General features: G+C 38.2%; 1 protein-coding gene across 5 annotated transcripts in view; it reads left to right on the top strand.

Annotated features, from left to right (window-relative positions):
* SCAI (suppressor of cancer cell invasion) overlaps positions 1–16,103 on the top strand; it is a 154,278-nt gene that overhangs the window by 124,753 nt on the left and 13,422 nt on the right. For 2 of the 5 annotated variants that reach the window (XM_026009290.2, XM_072748631.1), the window contains 3 exons: positions 11,870–11,942; positions 15,599–15,772; positions 15,958–16,058. In XM_026009290.2, the coding sequence (XP_025865075.1) occupies positions 11,870–11,942; positions 15,599–15,772; positions 15,958–16,058 (348 nt within the window). Of the gene's footprint in view, positions 1–11,869; positions 11,943–12,669; positions 12,814–15,598; positions 15,773–15,957; positions 16,059–16,103 lie in introns of those variants that run through there. The other 3 variants (XR_011999849.1, XR_011999851.1, XR_011999850.1) reach the window with 3 other exon arrangements.

The raw sequence follows: 16,103 nt of genomic DNA on the forward strand, positions 1-16,103 counted from the left end.
ACGGAAATAAATGTCTGCTAACCAAGAGATGACCCCAAGCATATGTTTTCCATCTAATTCTTACGTTTAGTTTCACTTTTTAGAGTTAGTGTCTGAAATTTCAAGAGCATCCATCCTATTTTAAATTTTTCAGCATATATCCTGCTACCCACTTTTGTCAGGTTTGACATTACAACTTTTGATTTTAGGAAAATTACTATATGCTTTCTTAAATCGTGTCTGTGTTTTTGCTTTTAATCTTTTTGAGGGGGTGGGAAGTTGCTGAAGGAAAGAAAAGCTTTATTTGCTAACTTATTTAAACCTATAAAATCAGAAGAGTCCAGTATTTTGTATCTTCACAAAATTCAAAAGAAGCATTCTGTGCCTTGATATCAATGAAAATGAATCATTTGCTACAGTTTAATGTAACAGAGTATGTTGATGTGCCAGGTCAAGTGTATTACTGAATATGATCTAGCATGCATTTAGAGTATTTTAGCAGTCTATTAATTTCTCTCCATTTGATTGGATAATATTTGATATCACTTTTTATAATCTCAGGAATATCATTCATTGTATGTGCCTGCTATTTCTAAAGTGCTGTTTGGATAGAGAATGAGTACTGCACACTGATTTTTAAAAACACCATTGTGCATAACTGGAAATGTATTTACCTAACAATATATTGTGATTTAATTGAAAATTTCAATATTCTGACACCCAGGATAACAGTGCACTAATAGAAAGTTTCATTTGTTTGCTTTTGATGGCCCATGCCATATCACTCCTTTTAAAAATTAAATTGTCCAGAACATACTTATCTGGAAATCAGAGCATGGCACAGACCAATTTGGTCTTTTTGAAAATTAGTACTATGCAGTGCCTCTAAATCTAGTATGCATTTCTCTGTGTTAACATAATGAAAGTGTCTGATATTTACTTTTCCAACAAAGCATATGTGAAAAGTCTTAAATTACCATTTTGCACATTTCTAATGAAAAAGAACTCTGTGACTGATGTATTATTTCTTGAGTGCCAACTTTACTATAAATGTTTCCTGAACATGTGGGCTGATATTTCTTCATATAGATACCAACATTTCATGTATATTTCTTTATTTAAATATTGTTTCTTTATTTTTATGGGAATAACTCATGCATATAGTTTAAAGCTGTAGTACTCAACTCTTTCTGTGTATCAAAAACATTCAAGTCTTTCTCAAAACCATCTGTCCCTGGACCCCAACTCCTGTGATTCTGCGTCAGTTGACTTGGTGGGTCCTGGGTGTCGGTGCAATTCTAGTCTGTGTCAAGGTGGGGACCCCTGAGTCAGCAAGTTACCCATGTGTTACCAAAAATGGCAGTTCCTGCTCTCCTGCCCTGTCCCCATTTGCCTTCTTCCAGGGGCCACCAGTTACATCTTTCGTAGCTGATGATTTGGGTATTTAACCATCATTTGTCTAAATAACATGCTCATGTTGATATTTCTTAATTTGCCAGTTTTTGGCATTATGTCCTGATATCCCAATCTGGAAGACAAATTCAGCTCTTTCCTCTTCCTATCCCCAGCTCACAGCTATACCTTCTACCTCAACTTCTATCATGATTTTGATTCACTGAATACTTAGTCCTTATATTATGACAAGTAGAAAATGCATTTAACAACTAAGCCATATAAACTTTTTCTTTCCTGTGCAACTTCCTGCTTTTCCTGGAACAAATAATTATGTAACATTGTTCCTTGTATTTGTCTGAATGTCACACTCATTCAGCCCCAATCTGCTCATCAGCCACCTACATCCTCTTTTAGGTTGTTCGGATGCATCTGTCTCTTAATTTTGTCTTCGTGCCGGATCCCGGCCCCCACCCCCCAATACCTCTGAACTGGTGCCCTCTGCAGATCCCTCATCCCAGAACCTCATTTCTTTATTATCCTGGGAAGTCTTCATCTTTTCTGTTTCTCAAATCCCATGTCTTCGTCTTGGACTCTCATTTCATTTACTCTCTCATTTTGGTGCAGCATCTCCATGAGCAGCTTCCTAGAAAGGGTGAACAGTAGGTAAAATAGTTGAGATCTTGCACTCCTTTAGTTGTTCTTTAATTTACACCCATGGTTGAATGATGGTTTTGGTAGAGGTTAGAAATTATTTCCTCTCAGAATTAGGAAAGGTTTGTTGTATTACTTTCTAGCCTCCAGTATTTCCTAAGAAGTAGAAAAGCATTCTCATCTTGGATTCTTTTATGTGACCTGTTTTCAGTGTCTGGAAATTCAGGAAACATATATATATATTGAGCCCCAGTGTTTTTCAGTTTCTTAAACAAGATTCCCCAGTTTACTTTTTCGTGCTGTTTGGTGTGTACTTCATGAGTCCTTGCAACATGGAAACTCCACCTGTCTTCTTGAGTTGTTCCATTGACTTCCTCTCCACATCTCCTCTATTCTATCCCAGGGACTTCCTGTCACTCCTATATTGGACTCCTGATTTTCTGGTCCTTTATTTTCCTTCTCCTTTTTGCTCTTGAGGAAATTACATTGCCTTTATCTTCTAACCTGTGAGATTTCTTTTACTTTCTGGAGGTTTCTTTCATAAGATTTGTGTATGTCTGTGTGTGTGTGTATATATATATATATATAAGATATATGTGGGAACCCTGGGTGGTGCAGCGGTATAGCGCCTGCCTGCCTTTGGCCTAGGGTGGGATCCTGGAGACCTGGGATCGAATCCCACGTCGGGCTCCCAGTGCATGGAGCCTGCTTCTCCCTCTGCCTGTGTCTCTGCCTCTCTCTCTCTCTCTCTCTGTGACTATCATAAATAAATAAAAATTTAAAAAATTAAAAAAAAAGGTATATGTGCGTACACAGACATAATCATCTTAGTTTTTATCTTGGTTGAAATCTCTTCTCTTACCTTTGAAAATCCTCCCCGTATGGTATCTTTTTTTTCTATGTTGATTTGTTTCTCTTTGGTTTTGTCTATATATTTCACGTTAGAGACTTAACTCAGGGTATCATAATGTTTGCTTGTTTGCTCAGATTTAAGAATGGAAGCTAGCACAATGATCGGAATCTCTGAGGTTGTGGATAGGGCTTGTTACACTGAGATGCTCATGTGATGATTTAGCTGGAACACTTAGCTGGGTAATCTCTGATGTCAGTATCTTCAGGTCTTTCTTCACAGTCTGGTCATAATCACCAGAACAGACTCAACTATTCTGCTTGGAATGTAAGGATCTGACAATCAACACCATGCTTTCTTTGTTTTTCCTAAAGTTGGTATGTGTGTTTATGTTTGTATATACATGTATCTTTATGTCTTCATTGCCTTACGCTTAAAATATTCTTAGTAATATATGTTCGATGATTAAATGAAGATATGCACTATTATCTTTATTTTGTAGATGAGGAAACTTTGCCTATGGAGGTTAAGTATTTTGCCTAATTGATTCTAGCCGCCTTTCTTATTCCAATGCCCATGCTCTCTCCATGATAAGCAAAAGAGGGGTTTTGCATGCTAGTCTGAGCCTCATTTCAGAGGAGAATGAATGATTGAAATACCAAGATCTGTATAACACTCTATGGCCCACACTTTGGCTCTCAAATTGTCATTAGGGAATGGGCAAGTTGAAGGGTCTTTATCTGTAGTTATGTAGTACTAGTGGGGGTAAAATAAATGCCTCAGCCATTTTGGGCAACATATCTTTTAGTTCTGCTTTCTTTTCTTTGGAAGAAGAAAATCCTTTGAGTATTTAAATATTTGTGACAGAGCTGGATCTCTGCCACTGAACTTGACTTAATGCATTTGTCACAGCAGTGATTTTTGTGTAAACAGCCCCATCCTAAAGTATTTGATTGATGGCTGCAGATTGCCACAGTCCATTCACCTTCCTTCCTAAGCAGAACATCTTAGAGCTCTTCTACCAGTCATCTGCGCTCATTCCTTTTCTTTTTTTCTTCTTTGAAAGACTCTCTCTCTCTCTCTATCTCTTTTATTTTTGGTGTTCTGTACTTACACTGTGATATGTCTACATTTTGTTTCTTTATATTTAACCTATTGTGATTTGTTGGATTTTTTTTAATAGGTACATTGGATTTTTTTCATAATTGCTGGGAAGTTCTCAACCATTATCTCTACAAATATTGGCTGTACCCGGCTTCTCTCTCATTCCCTTCTGGAACTAATTATATGTGTATATATATATTTTTAAGATTTTATTTATTCATGAGAGACACAGAAAGAAAGAGATGCAGAGACATAGGCAAAGAGAGAAGCAGGCTCCATGCAGGGAGCCTGACGTCGGACTCGATCCTGGAACTCCAGGATCACGCCCTGGGCTGAAGGCAGGTGCTCAACCACTGAGCCACCCAGGCATCCCTATATGTGTGTATTTATTAGCACAGCATTCTCACTGTGTCTTGCATATCTCTTGACTTCTCTTCTACATTTTCTTACTTTTTTGTGTATTTGGTTGAGATTTGGATAATTTGTTCTGATCGTTCAGTTCACAAATTCTTTCTTTAACTATGATTAATTTGCTTTTAAACCCATCTGTTGAGTTTTATATTGATTGGGTTTTATTTCTAGAAGTTCTATTTGGTTCTTTTTAAAATAACCCATTACCCTTTTTATAATTTCCTCTTTTCTTTTTTCAAGTTTGTTCTTTTTTTCTCTCAACTTAATAAGGATACTCATTTTATTATTTATTATCTATCTGATAATTCTTATACCTAAAATCTACTTTTGCTGCTGGAAGACACCCTTTGGTATTTTTGTATTCTTTTTTTTTTTTTAAGATTCTATTTATTTATTCATGAGAGACACAGAGAGAGAGGCAGAGACACAGGCAGAGGAAGAAGCAGGCTCCATGCAGGGAGCCTGATGTGGGACTTGATCCCCAGTCTCCAGGATCACGCCCTCGGTTGAAGGAGGCACTAAACTGCTGAGCCACCAGAGCTGCCCATATTTTTGTATTCTTGAATGCCTGATGACCTTTGACAAATTTCTTCTCTTCATCCTCGAAACTATTTGTGGGAAATTCACTGAGCCCTAGAATGAAGATACTTTCATTCAGAGAAATTATGTATCTGCTCTGGCTAGACACCTAGAGACATTACCATCTTGGGACCATGTTTTTAGGGTTACCTACACAGTATGAATTTGGGCTGCAAGCATGCAAGAATGGGGGCACCTGGGTGGCTCACTGATTCAGCGTCTGCCTTTGGTTCAGGGTGTGATCCCAGAACTCCAAGATTGAGTCCCACATCATGCTCCCTGTAGGGAGCCTGCTTCTCCCCTGCCTATGTCTCTGCCTCTCTGTGTCTCTCATGAACAAATAAATAAAATCTTTAAAAAAAAAATGCAAGGGGGGTAGGTGATAATTACAATCCTCAGGTATATAGGCACCTGTTTGTCTCTGCTCTGTTCAGTATACTGAAAACATTTTCCTTGCAGGCCTCTTGAGAAGTGCTCATGGGGGAAGGAAGGTGAAAAGTTTTGGTTCATCCTTACACGAAGCTGTAGCCCTTTGGGACTCTAATTTATCAACACTGGTTTCCTATCAGACTCCCATCTGAAGCAGACTCTGAGCTCTCACTTGTGTCCTCTTCTCTGCATAAAATCTTTAAAACCTAAATTCAGCTTGTTTGCCTCAAAAGAGCAAAAGAGGTCTGGAGTCAGCTTATTTCCTCTGTTTCTTCCATGCTGTTTCCATGTCTCTGTGACTTCCTGTCATTGGAGTGGCCCTGGCTTCTGTTTTTTCCAGCCACAACTCACTCCCTTGATGCCCTTATTCAGTTTCATGACTTTAATTACAATCACTATGTTGACCATTTCCAAACCTGTCTCCAGCCCAGACCTTTCTCTGTTACTGCAGACTTGAATATAATCTACCTACTCCATCTCTCTGATTGGTAATTTTAAGAGAGATCTCAAATTTCACATGCCCAAGACACAGTCTCTGGACCTCTTACCCCTCTAGCTTTCCCCAGAGCAGTTAATGACTATGCACTTTTATAGTTGCTCCTAGCCCAGATCCTTGGTTTCATTACTTGCCTCCTCTTTCCCTCACACCCACATCCATGTCAGGCTGTCCTCTTGGCTGTGACTGATATATCCAGAATTTTACCACCTCCACTGCCCTCACCCTGGCCGATGCCACCAGTGTCTCTCCCCTGAATTACTGTAGCAGCTTCCTGCCTTCTGCCCTTGATCCCCTAGAGTATTCCTGTAAATCAGATCATGTCACTTCTTTACTCAGAATCTCCAGAGGCTCCTCTTAGTCAAAGTGAAGACTTCATATTATCTGCCTTCACATACCTCTTCCTACTCTCAGAAGCATCTCTGATCTTTTCTCTTGCCAGACACCATATCACTCAGTTCTCTTCAACCACATTGACCTTGCTGTTCCTCTAACACACATGGCAGTCTGCTGCTTAGGATCTTTGTGTCTCTTCCCCCTGTCTTGAATCCTCTTCCAAAGACACCCACATTGTTCTTCAGGTGTTTGAAAAGTTGAAGCTTCTCAATAGGGTCTTCCCTAATTGCCCTATTTAAAATCATATTCCTCCCCTGCGTTCTTTCTCCCCCTCTCTTTATTTTTTCTTGATTATCATGACATTTAGCTTCTATGTAGTGTCATACACTATTTTAAGCACTTTAGAAATACTAACACATTTAATTCTCAGCAACCAAACGTGTTACTTTTATTATTCCCATTTTACTAATAAGAAAACCAAGGGATAGAAAGGTTAAGTAATTTGCCCAAGGTCATACACACAACTAACTAGTAGGTGGCTGAGTTGGGATTTAAACAATCTGATTATAAAATCTGTGCTACTAATCATACTCTATGCTGTCTTTCCATATATAGCACTGGTCACCTTCCGTGATATTACATAACTTTTTTGTTTACTGTGGGTCTCTACCTGCCACCTCCACCCCATCTAAATGCCGGCTCCAGAGAAACAGGTTTTGTGTTTTTCTTTTTAAATCTGTTTTGTTTACTGCTATATTCCTAGCACCTAGAACAGCAGTCAGTATATTCAAGCAGTATTTGTTGAAGAAAAGAGATCCTTTTTTTTTTTTTTAATTTATTTATGATAGTCACAGAGAGAGAGAGAGAGGCAGAGACACAGGCGGAGGGAGAAGCAGGCTCCATGCACCGGGAGCCTGATGTGGGACTCAATCCCGGGTCTCCAGGATCGCGCCCTGGGCCAAAGGCAGGCGCCAAACCGCTGCGCCACCCAGGGATCCCAAGAAAAGAGATCCTTAAAAAGAATAATGTGTACTGTTTTAAAGTTGTAAAGGTGTTTTAAAGTATCGGTTAAATAGATAACTTTCTGGGAGAAAATATCTAATGGCTATAAGAAGGAAATCAGAAAAACCCAATCATAGGGTACGAAATAGAGGGAAATGATCAGAATTATCTCTTCCCACTCCTCACAAGAAAGGCTAGCCCTTTGGAGTTTACCAGTAAATACTTTTAAACTTTTAGAATAAAATACACAAGTCCAAGGCAATGATGATGAGAACTATCCATTCAATAGATCAGTTAGGTCACAAGATCCTTATATAGTCTTAAGCATGTTCTTGGTCTTTCCTGTGCCTCTTTTTCTTTCTCTGTAAAATAGATTTTATGGTATTGTTAAGATTACAAGTTAGGGGGGCAGCCTGGATGGCTCAGCGGTTTAGTGCCACCTTCAGCCCAGGGTGTGGTCCTGGAGACCCGGGATCAAGTCCCATGTCAGGTTCCCTGAATAGAGCCTGCTTCTCCCTCTGCGTGTGTCTGTGCCTCTCTCTCTCTGCGTCTCTCATGAATAAATAAGTAAAATCTTTAAAAAAAAATTATAAGTTAGGATCTATGAAGCCTAGGATAATCCCTGAAAAGTAGCATTAGCACTCAGTAAATGATAGAAATTATTATGATAATGACTGTTTCAAGACACAAATAACACATGAAAGAAAACCCTACCCCAGATTAGTTTATCAATTATAGATTGGAAAAAAAACTAGCAAATAGATTAATAGGATAATCTAACAAAATTTATCTGAATTGTACATGAATTTTGTGAAAAATCAATCAATATTGTATACTATGCCAATAGGATAAATAAGAAAAATCACATGCTTAACTCAGGGGTCATTTTGTAAAATCTAATAAAATTTACTACCCATTCTTCTTCATTTTTTATTTATTTACGGATGCCTATATGGCTCAGTTTCTTGTGTGTCTGCCTTTGACTCAGGGCATGATCCTGGGGTCCTGGGATCAAGCCCCACATGAGGCTCCCTACTCAGTGGGGAGCCTGCTTCTCCCTCTCCCTATACAGCTCCCCTTCTGCTTATGCTTTCTCTCTCTCAAGTAAATTTATTTATTTATTTATTTATTTATTTATTTATTTATTTGAGAGCAAGGGGGGAGGAGAGAAGGAAAGAATCCTCAAGCAGACTCCCCACTGAGTATTTGCAGAACCCTACTCAGGGCTTGATCCTAGAACCCTGAGATCATGACCTGAGCCAAATACAAGAGTTGGATGCTGGGCAGCCCAGGTGACTCAGCAGTTTAGCACCACCTTCAGTCCAGGGCCTGATCCTGGAGACCTGGGATTGAGTCCCACGTCAGGCTCCCTGCATGGAGCCTGCTTCTCCCTCTGTCTGTGTCTCTGCCTCTCTCTCTCTCTCTCTCTCTCTCTCTGTGTGTGTGTGTGTGTGTGTGTGTGTGTCTCATGAATAAATAAATAAAATCTTAATAAACAAAAAAGAGCTGGATGCTTAACCAACTAAGTAAGCCACCCAGGCGCCGCAAGTACACATTCTTTTTTTTTAATTTATGTATTTATTTTACAGAGAGAGAGTTAGGGGGAGACAGTCAGAGGGAGAGGGAGAGAGAAACCCAAACAGGCTCCATGCTGAGCACATACTGACATGCCATTCTCCGAGAAGGAAAGCAAGTGCCCAGCATAAACCATCTTGTTTACACAGTCCAGGTCAAGTGAGCTACTCTTACCAGTTCTGCTAATGGTGGGAACCCTCCCCAAATCTAAGTCCCTAGAAGCCAGCCTACAGCCCAACCTTGTAAGCAGGCCTTTCAAAAATATTGCAGTCAGGCTTGTTAGGCTAACTCGCACTTGAAAAAAAAAGAAGAAGAGAAAGGTCGGTCAACAAGGGAAGCAAAGAAAAAGGAGACCCTGGGACATAAATAATAGCCATCTGCATTTTAACGTTATCCAAAAGCAAGAGGATCATGGCCAAAGATCCAGAAGGCCATCTCTGCAGTGTAGATAAATGGCTCAAGCTGCCTTATCTAAAGAATGCTTCTTAATATCATTCAACTTCCTCTCTTTGCTTTGATTGTAAGAAATTGCTAATTTACTTTATTTGATTTTTTAATGTTAATACTATATTCACAAAGTCAAAAAATCAAAACTTTGAAAAAGGCTTATATGATATCTCTTTATCCCTCCTAGTCTCAATTCACTCAGTTATTCTCTCTTTATGGGTAATCACTTTTGTCTGTTTCTTGTTTATCCTTCTAGAAATTTTTTTAAATGTATATATAAGACAAAATAAATACATAGTTTTAATCTTCTTAGCTATATAAGTGGTAATAACATGCTATATACACAACTGTTCTGTAGCTCACTTTGTTTTTACTTAATGAGAAATATTGGAGGGGTGCCTGGGTGGCTCAGTCAGTTAAGCGGCCAGCTCTTGATTTTGCCTCGGGTCATGATCTCAGGGTCATGAGACTGAGCCCCTTGTCACTTTTGCGCGCTCTCTCTCTCTCTCTCTCTCAAAATAAAAGTTGGAGATCTTTCCATATCCTCTCATAAAGAACGTCTTGGTTCTTTTTTTTTTTTTTTTTATAGCTGCATAGTATCCCATTGTATGGTTGTGCCAGAATTTATTTTACCATTTTACCAATCCCTTGTTGCTGGTCATTTGCTTGTTTCTAGTCTTTACTGACAGTGCTGCAAGGAGTAACTTAGGGCTTAATGTTATTCACAGGTTTGAGAATATATTGGTAGCATAAATTTTTAGTTGTAGAATTCCTGTGTTAATGGAATATGCATTTGCATTTAATAAATACTGCCAAATTATCTTCTAAAGAATTTGTTCCTATTTATACTCTTATGATCTACATGTATTTGTTTCTCCATATTCTTGTCAATAATGTATATTCCCAAATTTATGGAAATTTTGCTAAACTGGCAGGTTAAAAAGTGATATTGTAGTGTAGCTTTGATTTCATTTCTCTTATTAATAAGGTTGATCTTCTTTTGATGTATTTGAGCCAGTTGTATTCCCTTTTCTGTGAATTCCTGTTATCTTCTGCCCATTTTTCTATTGGATGAGTAGTCTTTTTCTTATGGATTAGGAGAAGCTCTTTCTATAATAAGGATATTAATCTTTGTAGTGTGCCTTGCAGATATTTTCCCCAGCTCATTTCACTTTTGGTTTCGTTTATGCTGTATTTTACAATGCATAAGACTTTGATTTTGTAACTGGGCTTATTAATCTTCTTTTTAAAAATTTATTTATTTATTTTTAGCAATCTCTATACCCAAACATTGGGCTTGAATTTATGACCCCAAGATCAAGTGTTGCTTGCTCTTCCAGCTGAGCCAGCCAGGCACCCCTGGGTTTATTAATCTTAATCATAATAGTTAGGAAGATCTTCTAAGTTATAAAACAAAGAACCCTTATTTTCTTTCAGCACTTTTATAGTTTAAATTTTTTTACATTTAAAGCTTTGATATATTTGGAATTATCAAGTGTGTGGTGCAAAGTATGGAGCCAACTTTTTTCTAGATGGCTATCTAGTTTTTTCCCAATGGAAAAAAAATTTTCCTACTTTAAAAAAAATTTTATTTATTTATTTTAAGTAATCTCTACACCTAATGTGTGACTTGAACTCAAGACCCTGAGATCAAGAGTTGCATGCATTTCCAACTAAATCAGCCACTCCAAATTTTCCTGCTTCCTAATTTGAACTATCATCTTTATTATTTACATTCAAGTCCTATGTGTTTTGGGGTTTAATTTTGGACTCTCTGTTCTCTTCCATTGGTCTTCTGCCTATTCTTAATGCCAGTGCCACATATTTTTAGTTACTGAGGCTTTAAAGTATGTTTCAGCGTCTTGTGAATCTAGTTCCCTCTCTTTGTTCTTCTTTTTCAGAGTTTTCCTGGCTAATCTACTTTTTCCATATGAACTTTAGAATTATTTTTTTCAGTTGCAGGAAAAAATATCTGTGGCCATTTTTATTGAGGTTGGTTCAAATTTTAATAAATTAGTGTAATGATATCTTTAGAATAGATTTCTCTATAAGAACATATTGTGTCTTTACATCCTTTAGAGAAAGGAAATCCTTAATCAGACCAAGAGTGTTCTAGTTTGAGTGTCAGATTTAATTCTCACTATAAATTAACATACTGACATTCTGGTTTTATACATCATTCTGTGTGAGCAGTTAATTTGATTCATAGTGAGAAATGGTTGCAGTCTTCTCTGATTACTCCCCAATAAGTCAGGACTTAGAGCCTGTGGGGCTGAGAGCCAGATTCTAGACCTTGGAAAATCCAAGTAAATATTAGTGTATATTGCCCAATGAGATGGCCTCTTGGCAGACAGCCAGATGAGCTCTCCCTGTAACATTGCGACTATATATATGCCTTTATTTTAAAATCAGTAGTTTACTTTTCATGAACTTCACCATGTTAAGAAAGTCTATTATGCATGGTAATTATACATGGATGGCAGTCTCTTCACCTGTTACTGATATTTCTGCATCTGCTTATGAGTAAAAGGCCCTATATACACTAATGACATGCTTTGGAAAATTACTATCTTTGGTCAAATCTAATGAAAGTTTTAAATTCTTATATGTTACAGAATTTCACAAACTTATTTGGACAGCCACTAGTCTGCTTGCTTTCTCCTACAGCATATCCAAAAGCTTTACAAGGTATGTTGTTATTACCTGTTATATCCACAGGTTGCAAATAAACACTGTTTACATTTTAAATAATACTAATCTTTGTCTCCCCACCTATAATGATCACATGTGGATTTATAGTGTTTAATGTGGCAGGTGTCAATCTGAAATAAACCGAGAAGTCTTGCAACAACTAGATTTCTTTAATGTGCTACCACTAGGTCTTGAGATAATTCTAAAAGAAATGATAAATCATCCCTGAGGAAAAAGGTATTTTTTGGTCTCTTACAGTTGGGGAACTCATGAATTTTAAAATTTGTTTTGCAGGTGTTTTGTTTTTGTTTTTGTTTTGGTGTGCTTGTTGTCATTCAGATAGCATGATTTCCTGTATCTCTGGCTACATATTTTAGGCATCTTTTAAGACTCTGGTCTAGAAAACTTCTCAGCCTATGCCTAAGTGTTAGGATAACCTTACTGGCACAACTTAAAGGGTTTCTTTTATTCATATTTTTACCTTGTTGTAGTTTTTAAATAAAAGAACCTCTCTCCAGTGTGCCAGGGAGACAGTGTGTCAGTGTTATGGCTGTTTCTCAGATGGCTGAGAAATGAAAGACTCTGCCTTTAATAATATGTCATTGATAAGCATGTAAAATCGAACTCTAACTCCCAGTCATTAAGCTAGGTAAAAACTAAACAAACCTTAACACTGTCTTAGCAGTACTTGTCACTGTTTCACTATCTCCCTGACTGTGAATAGTGCTGGTGTCTCTCTGTGGGAGATGGCATTTTACTGCTACTTCCCAGCCAGAAGTCCTGTCTGCTGACATAGTTTGACACAGGAAGTGATGGTCAGCATTTGAAAGCCTGAGAGAAGCTGGAGACTTTTCACCGTTGTTTTAAGGTAAGTTTTGCTACTTAACAGGGAAAAACATGTAGAAACATTAAGTTCATGTATCCAAAAGTCAAATTACTAAGGGATAGAACTTACCTTCAAACAACGGTAAAATTCTCCTGCTTTGAGGACTTTGTTAACCTGTTTTCTGTCATTTCTGGAGAAATTAACCCCTGCCAAAGACTGAAGAGTACTTTCTGCTGTCAATTTGTCTTGTCAAGATGCAGCTTTATTTAAAATTTCATGATCTAATGGGTTCATACCAACATAATTTGTTCCAAAAGGCCTTTATTGCATAGAGGGTTAAAAACACAGACTCTGGAGGCAAACTGATTGAGTTAGAATCCTGACTCAACCACTGACTAGCTGTGTGACCTTGGGAAATTATGTAGCCATTCTGTGCCTCAGTTTCTTTCCTATCCAATGGAGAAAATAATAGTACCTCCTCATTGAATAATTCTGGGTGTATAGTAAGTATTCAGTATGTGCTATCATTTTTTAATGGTTATTATTATTAATGCTGGTTATTGTAATATATGTCCTTAATGTTTTTTAGTCCAGTATCATATCTCTTTGCTAGAAATCTTAGACCTCTAATCCCTTAAATGTGGCCCATGTGGGCACAAAACTAGCAGCTATCCAAGTATTTGAGGGAGGCCTAATTAGGTTCCTGCACCTCTGGTATCTAAAGTCTCCAGTTCTCCCTTGAACCACAAGTTACATCATCTATACAACAAACATTTATGCAGCATTTACTTATCAGATACTGTGCTGGGCACTGGAGATAACACTGAACAAATACAGCATGTTCCTCACAGAGCCACATGTCTAGCTGAAGAGATAGACAACCTAGGAGGCATTTCTTGTGGGTGCTATTAGTGTTTCATAGGAGGAAGCACAAGCAGCCCATACGAGGACCTCCTAAGCAGCCCTTGCGGGTGAAGAAAATGGATAAAAAGACGTCAAAATAAAGTTGAAGGATATATAGAATTATGTGGAGCTGGGACATGGTTAACAAGCATGTTCTAGCAGAGTAATAGCATGTGAGCCCAGATATAAGAGTTCTGTGATGAGAGAGTATATGGAACATTTTTTTATGATTTTCTTTTTAAGTAATCTTTATCCAGCATGGGGCTCAGACTCACAACCCCAAGATTAAGAGTCACATGCTTTACCCACTGGGCCAGCCAAGTGCCCCAGTTTATGAAATATTTAGAGAAGTTAAAGTATTTCCTGCTAGTGAAAGGATAAGGTGTGGGATTGTGTGACTGAATCATGAAAAACCTTTTAGGATTTGTGAAGAGAATTCAATGGAGGATAGTGGGGTGCCATCAAAAGATTGTGAACAGAAGAGCATTCATTAACCTTGTGGAGAATGACTTGAAGAGGAGCACTGATGGAAATAGGGAGATGGCAGCAGTGACCAGAGCTAGGTCACCTGTGGTGGCTTCAAAAGATGTAAGCCCACCAAACAGGATTTGGTGATGGATTGGATATGAAGGAATAAGGGAGAGGAAGGAGGCAGGGGTGGACTTCCAGATTTCTGGCTAAGATGCTGGTAGAAATGTTGGTACTGGATAAGTACATTTGTAGAGAACAAAAGGGGGAAGAATTTGCTTTCAATTTCTGACATGTTAGGTTTGAGGTACCTTTGAAACTTAGATTGAATATTGTAGTCTAGAGCAATTCTGTTCAATAGAAAGGTAATATAAGTCACGGGTCATTTTAAATTTTCTAGTTGTCATATTAAAAAAGTTTAACAGGTGAGGCACTTGGGTGGCTCAGTGGTTGAGAATCTGTCTTCGGCTCAGGTCATGATCCCAGGGTCCTGGGATTGAGTTGCGCATCAGGCTCCAAACAGGGAGCCTGCTTCTCCCTCTGCCTATGTGCCTCTGTGTGTGTGTGTCTCATGAATAAATAAATAAAATATTTTTTACAAAAAAGTTTAACAGGTGAAGTTAATATATCTTTTTGTCCTGAGGCTTTGAAATCCCACATGTATTTTATATTTCACAGTGCACCTCAGTTTGGACCAATCACTTTTTTCTTTAAGATTTAATTTAATTTATTTATTTTTAATTTTTTTAAAAGATTTTATTTCTTTATTCATGAGAGACAGAGAGAGAGAGGCAGAAACACAGGCAGAGGGAGAAGCAGGCTCCGTGCAGGGAGTCTGATGCAGGACTCGATCCTGGGACTCCAGGACCACGCCCCAGGCCGAAGGCAGGTGCTAAACCGCTGAGCCACCCAAAGATCCCCAAGATTTTATTATTTGACACACAGAGAGAGCACAAGCAGGGGGAGCAGCAGGAAGAGGGAGAGAGAGAAGCAGGCTTCCCATTGAGCAGGCAGCCCTGATGTGGGGCTCCATCCCAGGACCCTGGGATCATGACCTAAGCTAAAGGTAGACACTTAACTGACTGAACCACTGAGGCGCCCCTGGATCAGTTACATTTAAGTGTCCAGTAGCTATAGTAAGACAGTGCAGTTCTATACCTCAGTCTAGGCTGCAGATAAGAGAACTGGGACTCAGTAGGCATATAAGTGATAACTGAAATTATGGGAGTAGGTGAGATCAGCAAAAAGTTTACTAAGCTCTATCTTAAGTTTGTTCAAGAAAGCAGTGTACCTGGGATGTTTTTTGTAGTTCCATGCAGAATCTACTTTATTGGCTTATGGTTTAATGATATAGCTTTAATTTTATACATTTTTATTTTTAAAAAATATTCCTCAAATGCATCTCTTATCTTTTGCAAAATTGTTGTCTATATATATAACATGTTTGTTATTACAGATCAATCTCAACGAGGTAGCCTCTTCACTCTCTTTTTGAACAATCCTCTAATGGCCTTCCTATTTGTCTCTGGATTGTCAAGCATGCGCAGAGGTCTTTGGGAAAAGTGTCAAGAATATCTTCGAAAAATCAACCGTGATATTGCCCAGCTACTGACCCATTCACGTTCAATAGGTACCCTACTAATCTAACTGCACACTTAACATAAGATGATGGTTTTATATTGTTGAAATTGTTTGAATTTTAAAGGTATTTGTTGAAGGCAGGAAACTTGAGAAGGTTCTCCTGAACTTTCTTCCCTTTTGAAATGTGTTTTTCTGTTAAGCATCTTTTTACTGTCATCTTTCTCCTCTTTACAGATCAAGCATTTCTCCAGTTTTTTGGAGATGAGTTTCTTCGCTTGCTTCTTACAAGATTTATCTTTTGTTCAGCCACCATGAGGATGCACAAGATTTTTCGGGTAGGCAAAGAATATTAAAGACCAATTAAAAAAAAAAAAGACCAA

The sequence above is a fragment of the Vulpes vulpes genome, chromosome 2 (genome assembly GCF_048418805.1).
Source record: "Vulpes vulpes isolate BD-2025 chromosome 2, VulVul3, whole genome shotgun sequence".
Taxonomy (NCBI): Eukaryota; Metazoa; Chordata; class Mammalia; order Carnivora; family Canidae; genus Vulpes; species Vulpes vulpes.